Raw genomic sequence first — 14,329 nt, forward strand, 5'->3', positions numbered from 1 at the left:
TCTTCCTCCTGCTCTTCCCCAGGTCTCTTGCAAGGCTGCAGGATCCCTTTCCAGAAGGGCAAAGGAATCTGGGCAGGAGCTGGGCAGTTGGAGGGAAGGAGGAAGGCGTTGCTTCGCTCCGAAGAGAAGCTGCTCCAGAGGGGAACTGGGAGGGCTGGGTCCTTTAGTGCAGTGGTCTCCAACCTTGGCAACTTTAAGACCTGTGGACTTCAACTCCCAGAGTTCCTCAGCCAGCAAAGCTGGGAGGCGTGGGAACCACGGCAGGTGGGCTGTGGGGGCACGAGCAGCACCTGTTCTCAAAGGGCAAGGTGGTCTTCCCAAGGCTGTGCTGTGCTACTCTTGCCACCAGACAGACTTTTGGGCTGTTGATGCGAGTGGACAAACCAGCATGTGGGAGAAGAGTGGAGGGAGAGACAGACCCCCTCCCCAAAAAGCTCGAGGAGAAACTGCTCTTGTGCCCTCATAAGCTGCCCACTCTCACCCTCCCCTCTGCTCAGAGCTCGGTCTCCGAGGACTAAAAGCCGAGTCCTCTCTGGACCGGAAAACAGAACTTCAAGCCCACAGTCCAACTCTCCAGGAAGGCATCAGGTTGGGAGAGGTTGGGGAGATAGAAGGACCAGAGTTGGTGTCTTCTAACACAGCGGCCTCCAACCTTGGCAACTTTTAAGACTTGTGGACTTCAACTCCCAGAGTTCCTCAGCCAGCAAAGCTTCCAACTTCAACTTGTGGACTTCAACTCCCAGAGTTCCCCAGCCAGCAAAGCTGGCTGAGGAACTCTGAGAGTTGAAGTCCACAAGTCTTAAAGTTGCCAAGGTTGGAGACCACTGCTTTAGTGCACTGGCTGAAAACCCAGCCTCCCAGGGTGGGCAGCTGCAGGCAGGCACAGGGCCACAGCACAGCCTGTGGGGTCTCCAACCTTCCCCTCTGCACTTGTAGATTTCTTCCTTTACTCCCCTCTGTCAACCATGGTTTTAAGGGTGCAAAGATGGGGCCTGCAGGGAGGGGGGTGGGTGGGAGAGGCTAAAGCAGAACCAGGCTTGCCTATAGTTGTACACAAGCAATGCTAAAAGTAGGGTGTGACCAGGACCCCCTCCCCAATTTAAAAACCAGGGCTGCCCCACTCTGCTCAAGAACAGGCTGACACCCCCACCCCATCACAACGGATTCTGCTCACCACCACAGCCGTTCCAGAACCATTTCTAAATGTGCAAACTGGGGTGCTTTAAAAGAAGTGAGGCCCTTGCAAAATCGTTGGGCAGTTAGTTGGCCAAAACTAGCAAAAGGGGAGAACTGGGGAGTGGGGGGGTGGGACTCGCCAGGGGCCCTGGACCAAATGGGTCTGGAAGATGGGCTCTGCCTTAACCACTTCGTTAGCAGCCGGTTGCTGAAAAGAGCCAGCCCAGCGCTGAGATTTTGATAGCCAAGACTGAGGATTTGAGCTCTTCCTCAGCACGCTGGCTTATCAGAGGAGCTGAGAAAAATTAGAAATGGAAGCTCAGAAGGATGGGGAGGGGACGGGGGGAAAGGAGGCCGGTCCGAGTCCCAAATTCATGGGGGTTCGTAGCCTTGTGCTAGTTCCAGTCCTTTAGATTCACAAGCCTTTTAAGTGGGGGTTTTCCATGCTGCACAAGCCCCCCCCCTGTCTGATGCTGAAGGAGGCGGAAGGAATGCAACTGGGGAGGGGGATGCAGGAGTTTCACCCCCCCCCGCTCAAGAGCCAGCCACGCAAGGAGATATGGCCAAGGGATGAGGGCAGGGGGAGCAGCCACGGATTGCCCACCTCCGCCCGGCTGCAGAGCCGATCCCCCAGCCGGAGGGGACCCCCATCATCTCCCCTCTGCCTCTCTCGTCTCTTCCCCTCCGCCGAGACAAGACGAGGCCCACGGAGGTGGCAATTAGCTACCTGATCTAATTACTGTAATTGCCGATACAGATTATCCGTACAAATGGCAGATAATAAGACAAATTTCTTGCCTCCCGCGCTTCCGAGGGTGGTGGAGAAGGACGCCTTCCCTTCTGGGGCTCCCGTAACAAGCAGAAGCCCAACTGGTAAAGCCAGGGGATGAACCAGGACAAGGGGACGGGAGGGGGGGGGCACCTTGCGTCACTGCAAATACAGGGAGTCCTCGACTTAACAACCATTTTGTTTAGCGACCCTTTGAAGTTACGACAGCCCTGAAAAAAGCGAGCGGTGGCTGTTTTTTCACACGGCTTTCCCAGGGTCACGTGATGGAAACTCAAACGCTTGGCAACTGACATGGACTTATGACGGTTCTAGGTTTCCCCGGGTCACGCGGTCCCCACCTTCTGGCATGCAGAGTCACCCCGCAACGGTGTCGCTCACTTAACGACTGCAGTGATGCACTTGGCAAGCGTGGCAAGAAAGGTCTTAAAGTGGGGCAAAAGAGCTTTCCTCCCACCGCAGGAGCAATTTTGGTTGTAGGTCGAGGACTACAAGCACTGCAAAACCTGGGCTGCCACATTCCCAAGAAGGGAGGCAGGGAAGGAGGCATTTGGGAAGTGTTTCTCAACCTTGTCAACTTGGAAGATGTCTGGACGTCAACTCCCAGAATTCCCCAGCCAGCATTCGCTGGCTGGGGAATTCTGGGAGTTGACGTCCAGACATCTTCAAGTTGACAAGGTTGAGAAACACTTACATTTGGGTGTTTTTCTCCAGGTCTCCGTGTCCATTTCGGCGTCTTTTAATTCCCGATTTAATTCCCGGGGCCTGTAAAACAAAACCCGCTAACGGAAGCTCCCCCCCCAAACCGTTTTATCCCTGTTGAAAACTGCATGTCAGAAACGAAGCATGACTAACAGCCTCCTGCATTATGCACTGCCTGCCTCTACATCTCGATGGAGAGACCGTCTTTAAAGGAGAGGAAAGAGACCTTACCTGGAGTTGTGCTCCTTTTTAATCTCTGAATCCCCCCCCCCGAAACAAATACCAGGTATTATCAGGTACCCTGGAGCTAAAATAGAGAAAACCACCATTTGCAGAAATGGGGAGGGAAAAAAATGTCTAATTTTAGGAAGGAAACGGCTAAGCTAATTAAATCCCTGTTGTTGTTGTTTTTAAAACGCCTTATCCCTTTTGATTGTTTTAGGCTGAAAAAATCAAATAAACCCACAAATTCTCTAGCTAGCAGGCCTATCCAAAATGCCTTCCTACCATTGCCCTTTCCCCCCTCCTTTAATTATTTATAAGGACATTGACACTTAATGTTTAGAAAGTCGACGGATAGCTCATCTCGCCTTACCTAGTATGAAAGAGAAGGGAAAGGAGAGGAGGAAGGAAGGAAGGAGAGAAGAAAGGGGGGTAGGAAGGAGGGAGGGAAGGAGGGAGGGAAGGAAGGAGGGAAGGAAGGAGAGAAGAAAGGAGGGAAGGAAGGAGGGAAGGAAGGAGAGAAGGAGAGAAGAAAGGAGGGAAGGAAGGAGGGAATGTAGGAGAGCAATAGCAATAGCAATAGCAATAGCAGTAGACTTATATACCGCTTCATAGGCCTTTCAGGCCTCTCTAAGCGGTTTACAGAGAGTCAGCATATTGCCCCCAACAATCTGGGTCCTCATTTTACCCACCTCGGAAGGATGGAAGGCTGAGTCAACCCTGAGCCGGTGAGATTTGAACCGCTGACCTGCTGATCTAGCAGTAGCCTGCAGTGCTGCATTTAACCACTGCGCCACCTTGGAGAAGGAAGGGGGGAAGGAAAGAGGAAAGGAAGGGGGAAAGGAAGGAGAGGAGAAAAGAAAGGAAAGGAAGGAAGGAGGGAAGGAAGGAGAAAAGGAGGGAAGGCGAAGGAGGGAGGGAAGGAAAGGGAGTAGGAGAGAAGAAACGAGGGAAGGAAAGAGGGAGGGAGGGAAGAAGAAGTAGGACCGTTGTAAGATAAGATGGATCTATGGGATGTTAAAAAAGCAATCTTCAAGTATATTGTCAACTGTAGGGGAAAATTGTTATAAATACATATTATTAATAACAGTTATGAGATCATATAATTGTGAATGTATAAATGAAATTGATAAAAAATAAATTAATTAATTTTTTAAAAAAGAAAGTCGACGGAAAGCTCCATTTGGAAAAGAACATTATTTCTGATATTAGTAAGGGTGTTTTTTTTTGTTTTTTGTTTTTTGAAAAAAGCACAAACTAACTAACGCATTTGCATCTGGCGGAGCAGAATAATAAGCTTCGAGAAAAAAACAAACAAAGGGAAAAAAAGCTGCAATCTGCAGGAATCAAATCAATGGTAAATATTGAATACCTTCATTTAATCCTCCGGGGAATTAAGTTGTTTAGCAACAATATCCGTTTTATTTCCCTTCTTAATGAAAGTGTTTCATTATCACCTTTTGTTCCATAACACAAAGGCTTCGCGCTGAAATTTGATCTCTTGGCCAATCGGATCATTGATTTAGCAGGCCTCCTTAGTTCCCCTAAATATTCTCCGGATCTGATTTTTTTTTTTAGGGCCAAGCAGTCTTGGCTGGATCTCTTTTGGGATATGGGGAGGGGGCAGAGTTCCCTAAAGTGGGCAAAAAGACCCTCTCTGGATTTGGGGTCCCTGAATGAGTGGCGGAGGTGAGGCTGGCACCCGGGTCAGGTTGGAGTTGCCAAGGCGCCCACAGGGCATGAGATTCAAGCGGGCTTCCTGGTAGGTGAGGGAGGAAGCCCACCTACCGATCTGAAATCTCCCCCTCCCCAAAAGGCCTGTTGATTTCTTTACTCCAGTGTTTCTCAACCTTGCCCACTTGAAGATGTCCGGACTTCAACTCCCAGAATTCCCCAGCAGTGGTTAGGACAGTGTTTCTCAACCTTGTCAACTTGAAGATGTCCGGACTTCAACTCCCAGAATTCCCCAGCCAGCATTCGCTGGCTGGGGAATTCTGGGAGTTGAAGTCCGGACATCTTCAAGTTGCCAAGGTTGAGAAACACTGCTTTACTCCCATGAGAGACATAAACTCCCCCGTGATTGGGATTGCATCAAGATGCTCTGAAGAAGCTGCTTTCAGCCTGGGAACATTTCCCAAAAACTCTGCCTGGGAGGTGGGAGGTGGGGGGGGAGACACCCCTCCCCCAGGATGCCTTGCTCAGGAGGACTAACACCAAATCCTGCCAGCTGGTCAGCCTTTGGAGGGGAACAAGGGTTCCTGTTTGCTGTTGAGCGGAGGGACAGGAGTGTGTGTGGGGGGTCTCCATCACCACTCAATGGGAAAAGCCCCCTCCCCTCGTTTCTTTTCAGTAGCAGCTCCACATCAGGATGGGATGGGGATTCCCCAGTGGTGGGTTTCAAAAAATGTTCGAACCTACTCTGTGGGTGTGGCTTCCTTTGTGGGAGTGGCTTGCCGGCCATGTGACCTGGTGGGAGTGGCTTGCCGGCCATGTGTTTTTTTTCTTTCTTTCTTTCTTTCTTTCTTTCTTTCTTTCTTTCTTTCTTTCCTTTCTCTCTCTCTATCTCTCCTTCCTTTTGTCTCTGTCCTTTTTCCTTTTTTTCTTTCATCTCTCTCTCACTTTTTCTTTTTTCTTTTTTTCTTTGTTTCTTTCTTCCTTTCTTTCTCTTTCTATTTGTGAGTCTGTCTGTGTGTGTTTGTGTGTGTGTGTGTGTCAGTGGTGGGTTTCAAAAAATTTTGGAACCTCTTCTGTAGGTGTGGCCTGCTTTCTGGGTCCACTGGTGGAACCTCTTCTAACCGGTTCGGTAGATTTGACGAACCGGTTCTACCGAACTGATGCAAACTGGTAGGAACCCACCTCTGGGATTCCCCCTCCGTGCAACACAAACACTCCCATGCTGCCTCTCTCTCTCTCACACACACACACACACACACACACCTAGCCCCCCCCCCAATGAAGACGATGCTTGCAAAGCAGCTGGCAAAGATAAATAGGATTTTAGTTCACTGTATGTTTTGCTCTTCACCCTCTTCACTTTGTGCCCCACCAATCTTGTGACCTCTGCCCTTCCTGCCAAACCTTCCCCCTCCCCTCCCCCATCCCCTGGGAGACTGGGCTCCCTCGGGCAAGGGGGCTCCTCACTGGAGATGCCTCTGCGTGCCTGCAGAAGATGTGCTTAGATCCAGGATCCCCCTCGCCTCTCCCTTCTGATGATGCGCCAACAGGCCACGCCAAAAAGGACTTTGACTGAGGAGTATCAGTCAAGCCACGCAGCCCCCCCCAAAAAAAAAATGTCTCTAAAGGGAGGGCTGGGCACGGCTACCCTTCCTGCGGCACAGGCTGGGCATCAGGCCGGCGGGACCTTCAAGGGCTCTTCAGGGCTGGGAGCTCCTGCAGTCGACAAACTTCTGCCTTCTGTGCAAGGCAGCCGAGGCGGGCGTGGCCGGGCTGAGCTGCAGCTGGTCTTGCGGGCAGGTGACCAGGGTGGCTTGGGTACTGGAGAGGCTTCGGCTGCAGGTCAGGCGCTTCTCATCCAGGGCGGCCAAGTTGTACTCGCAGTAGTCCAGGAGGAGCTCCACCTGCTCGTGCAGCGAGAGGGACTTGTACCTCCTCTGGGCTAGCAAGCAAATGGCCTCCACAAAGCCTTGCAGGCTCATCCCTGGGGGGGAGGAGGAGGAAGAGGGCAGGTGAGCAAAAGGGGAGCTTTGAGTTGATTTATGACGCTGAGGAGGCCAACAACCAGCCCATGGGAGGCCTCCAGCATCGGCTAGAAGTCCCACCCACTTGGAGGTGAGGATGGGCCATCGCCAAGCACTGAAGCTTCTGGCAGGCTGGCCGCTGCCCCTTCCATACACCCCCCTATAGCTGCATTGTCCCCCCAGGCTTGGCTGCCAATCCCCAGGGTGGGCTAACTAGACCCAAGACATGGCACCAGCCCAGAAAAGAGGATTGTTCGGGAAGCGCTGCGGTCTCTTTGCCCAAGCCCTTCATGGCCAGGTGGGCAGCGGCTGGCACCACTCTGGGCCTGTCTGCTGGCCTCCCCTTCCGTCCTTGCATGCAGAGAGGGGCTTTATCTCAGGGCAAGCGTTGGAGTTTGGCTTCTTAGGGTACCTGGCCAGCTCTTCGGAAGGGTAAATAAATCAGACCCTCCCCCTTGCCATCCGCAGAGCCCCCCCCATCCCCTCTCTGCTTCCCGCAGATCTTCTCTCTTACTGCCTCTGGCAAGAAAACGGGTCTCTCTCCCCCCGCCCCCCCCCCCGCATCCCTGGAGCCGGACGCAGCCTCATTTCCATCGCCTGGCACAGAGAGCAGCTTGGGGGATATTAAAATAAATCCCATCCATTACAATTTTTAATAAAACCTGACAATTAACTCAGGGTACCAGACAGGCTAGGAGCACGGGGGGGGGACTTCCTGTTGAGACGCTTCTGTGTAATCCAGATTGCATATTAAAACCACAGAGAGGAGACCCCCCCCCTTTCCTCCCCATGAAAAGGGGAGGGGGCTGGTCTCCCCTTGACAAAAAAGACTCCCCCCCCCCAAAATGGATATTATTCTGTGCATCCATCCAAACGGTGCTTTTCTCGTGGACTTCACGCTCGGCTATGGATTATTTCTTACTGCCGGGGTCTCAAGCACCGTCGTCCTCATCCTCGTTATTATTATTATCGTTGTGATGATTGACAGCGTGCCTTCCTTCGCCTTGCTCTCTGGCTCAGCTCCCCCCCCCCCCGAGCGCTGCTTAAATTCCTCATCTTAATTTTCATTCCCTGCATCCACGCAAGCAGCCTCTTTCCCACGCTCCGCATTTCTTCTGTGTTTTCCCACCGCACGTTCTGTTTCTTCTTCCCCCCCCCCAAAGCAGAGATGAGACAAATTCATTCCACATCGATCAACGGAAGAACCCGAAAGTTTTCTCTTTGAGAGGCAAGCCCAACAGAACTCGAGGAAGGGAAAAAACGGGACAAAAACCAGGAGCTCATCCAGACGGAACAATGGAGCAGATGGTGGGTCTCATCCAAAGCCATAAATCAGTGGTTCCCAAACTTGGCAACTTTAAGACTTGTGGACTTCAACTCCCAGAATTCTCCAGCCAGCAGAGCTGGCTGGAGAATTCTGGGAGTTGAAGTCCACAAGTCTTAAAGTTGCCAAGTTTGGAAACCACTGCCATAAATGGTGGGGGAAATGACACTTTCTCTCCCGCTAATTGCGTGTTAATTTCACTCGGCAGGACTCGCAAAACCCAAAAACTGCCCTTCTGCTCACCTGGCCCAGTGGCTGCCAAGCCCCCCCCCACTCCCAAGGTGATTCCCTCCAGGGCTGAGATCTGGGGGCTCCTTGGCCTGTGCTCCCCATGTCTGGCCTCCTCTTCTCCCCCTTCCCTTCCACCCCACCCCAGACAGCCCGATGGTCTTTGTAATCCATGCCGCATCAGGGCTGAGAAAAGTCTCAAGGAAAGAGGCAGTCAGGCCAGCTTTCCAGGACCTGGGAAGGCTGGCTGGGGATTATGGGAGATGTTTGCAAGGGTGGCCCCCAATCGGTGATGCCTGACCAACTTTGAAGACCAAGAGGATGGACCTTGGCACGCTGTGGCCAAGGGTGGGGGGCCAAGGGTATGGGTTACGGCCAGCCCCCTCCCAGGTGGGGGAAGGACAGATCCTGGCATGGCCAGGTGGGGGCCGGGTCCAGTCTCTGCTTGGTCTCCATCTCCCATGGGGGGGGGGAAGGCGGTCAGAGGGACCTTGCTTTGTCCAGCTGGACTCACCAGCTTCCCGCTGGTCCGCACCGAGCCCGTTCCCCCGGCGGGTGATGTCGATGTAGAGAATGTCTCCCGCAGCCATGCTGAAGCAGCTGTTGGTGATCTTGCTGTTCCTGGGGGGGGGGGGGAAGAGGCATGTTATTATGGGATGGAAGCAGGGGTGAAATCCAGGAGGTTCTGGAGAGCCGGTAGCGGAAATTTTGAGTAGTTCGGAGAACTGGCAAATACCACCTCTAGTTGGCCCCAGAGTGGGATGGGAATGGGAGATTTTGTAGTATCCTTCCCTGGAGTGGGGAGGAAATGGGGATTTTGCAGTATCCTTCCCCTGGAGTGGGGAGGGAATGGGAGATTTTGCAGTATCCTTCCCCTGGAGTGGGGAGGGAATGGGAGATTTTGCAGTATCTTTCCCCTGGAGTGGGGAAGAAATGGGGATTTTGCAGTATCCTTCCCCTGGAGTGGAGAAGAAATGGGAGATTTTACAGGATCCTTCCCCTGGAGTGGGGAGGGAATGGGAGATTTTGCAGTATCCTTCCCCTGGAGTGGGGAAGAAATGGGGATTTTGCAGTATCCTTCCCCTGGAGTGGGGAAGAAATGGGGATTTTGCAGTATCCTTCCCCTGGAGTGGGGAAGAAATGGGGATTTTGCAGTATCCTTCCCCTGGAGTGGGGAAGAAATGGGGATTTTGCAGTATCCTTCCCCTGGAGTGGGGAGGAAATGGGGATTTTGCAGTATCCTTACCCTGGAGTGGGGTGGGGATGGAGATTTTGCAGTATCCTTCCCCTGGAGTGGGGAAGAAATGGGGATTTTGCAGTATCCTTCCCCTGGAGTGGGGAGGAAATGGGGATTTTGCAGTATCCTTCCCCTGGAGTGGGGAGGGAATGGGGATTTTGCAGTATCCTTCCCCTGGAGTGGGGAGGGAATGGGGATTTTGCAGTATCCTTCCCCTGGAGTGGGGAAGAAATGGGGATTTTGCAGTATCCTTCCCCTGGAGTGGGGAAGAAATGGGGATTTTGCAGTATCCTTCCCCTGGAGTGGGGAGGAAATGGGGATTTTCCAGTATCCTTCCCCTGGAGTGGGGAGGGAATGGGGATTTTGCAGTATCCTTCCCCTGGAGTGGGGTGGGAATGGGAGATTTTACAGTATCCTTCCCCTGGAGTGGGGAGGAAATGGGAGATTTTGCAGTATCCTCCCCCTGCCATGCCCACTAAGCCACGGCCACAGAACGGTAGAAAAAAAATGAATTTCACCACTGGATGGAGGGCTCTCATTTGCTCTGCCTGGAAAGCCCCCCCCCTCACCTTATAAACATCCGGAAGCCGGTGGGCCCCAGCTTGGTGGTCCCCTTCACCCCCAGGAAGCGGATGAAGAGAGCGGCAATCCTTTCCACCAGCCGCAGGTAGCTGAATTGCTTGGCATACTTGGGGAAGACTTCCTTCAGGCAAGCGGCGGGGGGCCCTGCTTCCGGCGGGGGGCTCTCCCTCAGCTCGGACTTGTTCTCCAGCTCCTCCTGGTAGAAGGTCTCCTTCTCCTGGGCTGGCAGTTCCACTGGTTCAGCGCTGCAGTTCAAGAGGGAGACCCCCAAAGGGAAGGATGCCCGCGTTCATGTAATGTGGAGCTGGAGGTGCCAGGACTCAATGACCCCACGCAAAATGGAGCAATTACGGAATTTTATTGACAAAAATTTTAAAAGGGCGTTTATTGAACCTGCTAGGCCACGCGTGGCCGCCCCAGTGTTGTTCAGAGAAAAGAAAGAGGGCTCCTTTCGTCTCTGTGTTCATTACAAAAATCTTAATCCTGTATGCGTCCTCCTCTGCCCCATGGAACCCCAGAAGTGAAAACAAGGCAACAGCCCCAAATGAAGAGGCATGGAAACTTCCCGGGTGCCCATCTCCGTCGCCCAAGGGCACGAAAAGTCCTGTGCGGACTGGCAGACATTGTGCCAGGTGCCCATCAGCTCTGTTTTTACACTGAACGCCATCTCTTAAAAGCCACTTTCTAAAATTCTGCACGCTTTGATCATGCCAAACCTTGATGGTAAAACCAATAGCAAATGAATGATAGCAGTTAGCAATAGCAGTTGGACTTATATACCGCTTCATAGGGCTTTCAGCCCTCTCTAAGCGGTTTACAGAGTCAGCATAATGCCCCCACAGACCGGGTCCTCATTTTACCCACCTCGGAAGGATGGAAGGTTGAGTCGACCCTGAGCTGGTGAGATTTGAACTGCCGAACTGCAGCTAACAGTCAGCTGAAGTGGCTGCAGTACCGCACTCTAACCACTGTGCCACCTCGGCTCAAAAGACCTCCAGAGTCGGAGGGGCCCAACAAGACCACCAGGGACAACAGAAATCCCACCCTCCACATCTGTGGCAGGCAGGAAGCCCCCAACTCTCTAGATCAGGGGTCTCCAACCATGGTCACTTTAAGCCTGGCGGGCTTCAACTCCCAGAGTTCCCCAGCCAGCTTTGCTTTGAATTATGGGAGTTGAAGTCCTACAAGCTTAAAGTGGCCACAGTTGGAGACCCCTGCTCTAGATTTGGCCAAATTGCAACCCCATTTTAGGAAACCAGGAGCCGTGGTGGCGCAGTGGTTAGGGTGCAGTACTGCAGGCCACTTCAGCTGACTGTTATCTGCAGTTCAGCGGTTCTAATCTCACCGGCTCAAGGTTGACTCAGCCTTCCATCCTTCCGAGGTGGGTGAAATGAGGACCCAGATTGTTGTTGGGGGCAATATGCTGACTCTGTAAACCGCTTAGAGAGGGCTGAAAGCCCTATGAAGCGGTATATAAGTCTAACTGCTATTGCTATTGCTATTGCTAACCACTAAGAAGCCACCAAGCCTGGGAACTGGAGGCAGAGAGCAGCCCCAGAGAAGTTTGGGGAGGGGGGGAAGAACGCCAGCTTTCATCAGTCGAGTCTTGCATCCATGATGCAATTGGCAGGCTAGAAGCCTTCTAGGGGTCACCTAGCTTAAAAAGCTTGATTTCCACACGTTTATTTCCCTAATTCTGTGCCTTTCATCCAGGCGGGATCAGCCTGGAGAAACGATGAACCGGCTTGGGTGGAAGAAGGAAAGGAGGCCTGTCTGGGAAGCAATCATCGCCGCGGAGGGAGCAAAAATTTCAATTTGAGCCCCGGCGTTTCAACATCCCAAGGACGGCTTATCTTTTATACATGATTACTAATTTATTAATGCTTCCCTGCTATCTGCACCAGATCCTCTCTGTTCCTTCTTAGAGCACTTAATCTTTATGCTAATGTGCTGCTCCCTTTGCTCCCTCGGCTACAGTTCCAGCTGCTAATTAAAGGCTGAGCGACGAGATTTACAGCCGGGATCGAGGGACCCGGAGAGCAGCGAATAAGCCCCAAAGCCGTTAGCGAGCGGCCGTCTTCCCAGGCAGGAGGTTCTGCTCTCTGCGGAGGTCCGGAGCCCTCCAGATGGAGGAGGAGAGTTTCAGGGAGGGCTTATTGACCGATAGGCAATCCTCGACTTAGGACTGGTCACTTAATGACCATTAAAGTTACAACTGACCTCCCAAAAGGTGAATGTGAGCAATAGCAATAGCGCTTAGACTTATATACCGCTTGATAGTGCTTTCCAGCCCTCTCTAAGCGGTTGACAGAGTCAGCCTCTTGCCCTCCCCAACAATCTGGATCCTCATTTGACCCACCTAGGAAGGACGGAAGGACAAGTCCACCTTGAGCCTGGTGAGATTCGAACTGTCAAATTGTAGGCAGGCGGCAGGCAGCAGAAGTTGCCTGCAGTACCGCACTCTGACCACTGCGCCACCGCAGCTCATCTTGGCTTGTGAAGTTCGCAGGTTGTACTTCCTCCATGATAACCCATTTCACAGCCTCTCAACAGCCGCCCCCCCTTTGGGGGGGCAAATGATGAGCAACCACAAAGAGGCCCCTGTTGCTCCCCCCCAAATATCTGCTACGATGGAAGGATGGAAGGAATTAAGGAGGTCCTGAGTTCTCCTCCTTCCCAAAACCACCACAAGCGGAACAGTACATTTTCCAGCAATGGAAAATACTTCTAAATGGCCAGCAACTTCTGGCCAACATGCAGCCAGCCACACAATGGAGCCCCCCTGCAGAAATGCCCCCCCCCCAGTTCCACAGAGCGGCCCCATGTCGCCTCTCCCCTGGGTGGGCAGAGAGCGAGGCATCCAGGCTACGAAAACACTGCCCGGCTTTCTGAACAGAATTTTTATTTCCTCCCAAAGGCCGGAGGGAGGGGTTTCTGTTTACGAGATTTAATCTCCCGCACCTCTTCATTTACACCTGATGGCCTCCTCACCCCCCCCTCCTCCCCCAGGCAGGCCGGACAATGCCCCTCCCTGGGAGTTGAACCTGCAGACGAGGCAGATGACGTAAAAAAGGAAAGCGGTGCTTTTGGAGGGAGGTCTCGGAAGTGAGGGGGAAGGCGGTGGGCAGAGGGGCTGGCCGGCGGTCTGCCTTAAGTCAGAGGTGTTTGGGGAGAAGACCCACAATTGAGGGTCCCTGAGACCACCGCCTTCCTCCTGCCCGTCCCTTAAAGAGCCTTTACGCTGGGAAAATCGGGATTATAGACAGAAGGAGCCGAGGCTGGTGCAAGGGTTTGGTGTGTGCGTGCAGATGACAGATGCCATCTACGTCTTAAAAGACAACCAGCTGCTTGGCTCACTGTTCTTGGCGCTTGCCCAATGTCTCCTTCTGGTCTGGTCTCCCCAGGATCAATTCTCCCCTTAGCGGATCCACAGATCTCTTCCAAAATTCTCCCAATCTAGCCAAGGACCCTTCTGGGCAGGCAGGGAGGGCCGATCCCCTGGACCGGGAGCCACCGTGGTTTCTGACCCATTCCCCCTGAGCAAACCAGGAGCAAAACCATAGCAATAGCAGTTAGACTTATATACCGCTTCATAGGGCTTTCAGCCCTCTCTAAGCGGTTTACAGAGTCAGCATATCGCCCCCACAGTCTGGGTCCTCATTTCACCCACCTCGGAAGGATGGAAGGGCTGAGTCAACCTTGAGCCGGTGAGATTAGAACCGCTGAACTGCAGATAGCAGTCAGCTGAAGCGGCCTGCAGTACTGCACTCTTAACCACTGCGCCACCTCGGCTCTTGCCCCATCATCTGGGGTTGAGCCGAGGGACCTCACACAGGAGCCCCATAGATGATTCAGCTCACGGATGGCAAGAGGCAGCTCCCCGCACTACACACACACACACACACCCTCCCTGCTCAGACCCACGGAATAAATTACGCTTGAAATGGAAGAGGCAGGGGCATCGTTATCAGCTTTAGTGTCTCAACAAAGACGAGAAGACAAGATGGGTTTTATGGCTTGCTCTGGGCCATCTGAGCTCTGCAGACGGCAGAGAGAGAAATTGCAGAAGCGATGAAACGCTGCCAAAGCAGGAGAGGGGGGGGGGTTCGTTCTCGGCAATAAATGGGGTGGGGAGGGGGGGGACATTTGTTTTAATCAAACTATTTCTAAACCCCAAGCAAACCCAGCTGTCTTTGGCCCCCTGCCCACCTTCCTATCTTGCTGGAGTCAATGACTCACCGGATAACTCTGAAAGAATCAGGCAAGGGGTTTTAAATTGCTCTCTGAACCGTCCAGTGGAGGTTTGGGGAAGCAAGAGCAGCCCTCCTTGCCTTCAAAGGTAAACTGCTCTTGAACATGAAGGTTCCAGCTCA

At 52.8% G+C, this 14,329-nt stretch overlaps 1 protein-coding gene across 1 annotated transcript in view; it reads right to left on the minus strand.

Moving 5' to 3' along the window:
• Positions 1–5,998: 5,998 nt before the first annotated feature.
• TTLL11 (tubulin tyrosine ligase like 11) overlaps positions 5,999–14,329 on the minus strand; it is a 27,338-nt gene continuing 19,007 nt past the window's right edge. Inside the window, exons 7-9 of the mRNA XM_087704859.1 lie at positions 9,944–10,201; positions 8,652–8,758; positions 5,999–6,545 (exon numbers count right to left, since the gene is read on the minus strand). Coding sequence (XP_087560985.1) covers positions 6,262–6,545; positions 8,652–8,758; positions 9,944–10,201 — 649 coding nt within the window. The 3' untranslated portion in view covers positions 5,999–6,261. The remainder of the gene's footprint in view (positions 6,546–8,651; positions 8,759–9,943; positions 10,202–14,329) is intronic.

The sequence above is a fragment of the Thamnophis sirtalis genome, unplaced genomic scaffold (assembly GCF_051295495.1).
Source record: "Thamnophis sirtalis isolate CommonGarterSnake01/CBP01778 unplaced genomic scaffold, rThaSir2_p1.2 scaffold_2, whole genome shotgun sequence".
In the NCBI taxonomy this organism is placed as follows: domain Eukaryota; kingdom Metazoa; phylum Chordata; class Lepidosauria; order Squamata; family Natricidae; genus Thamnophis; species Thamnophis sirtalis.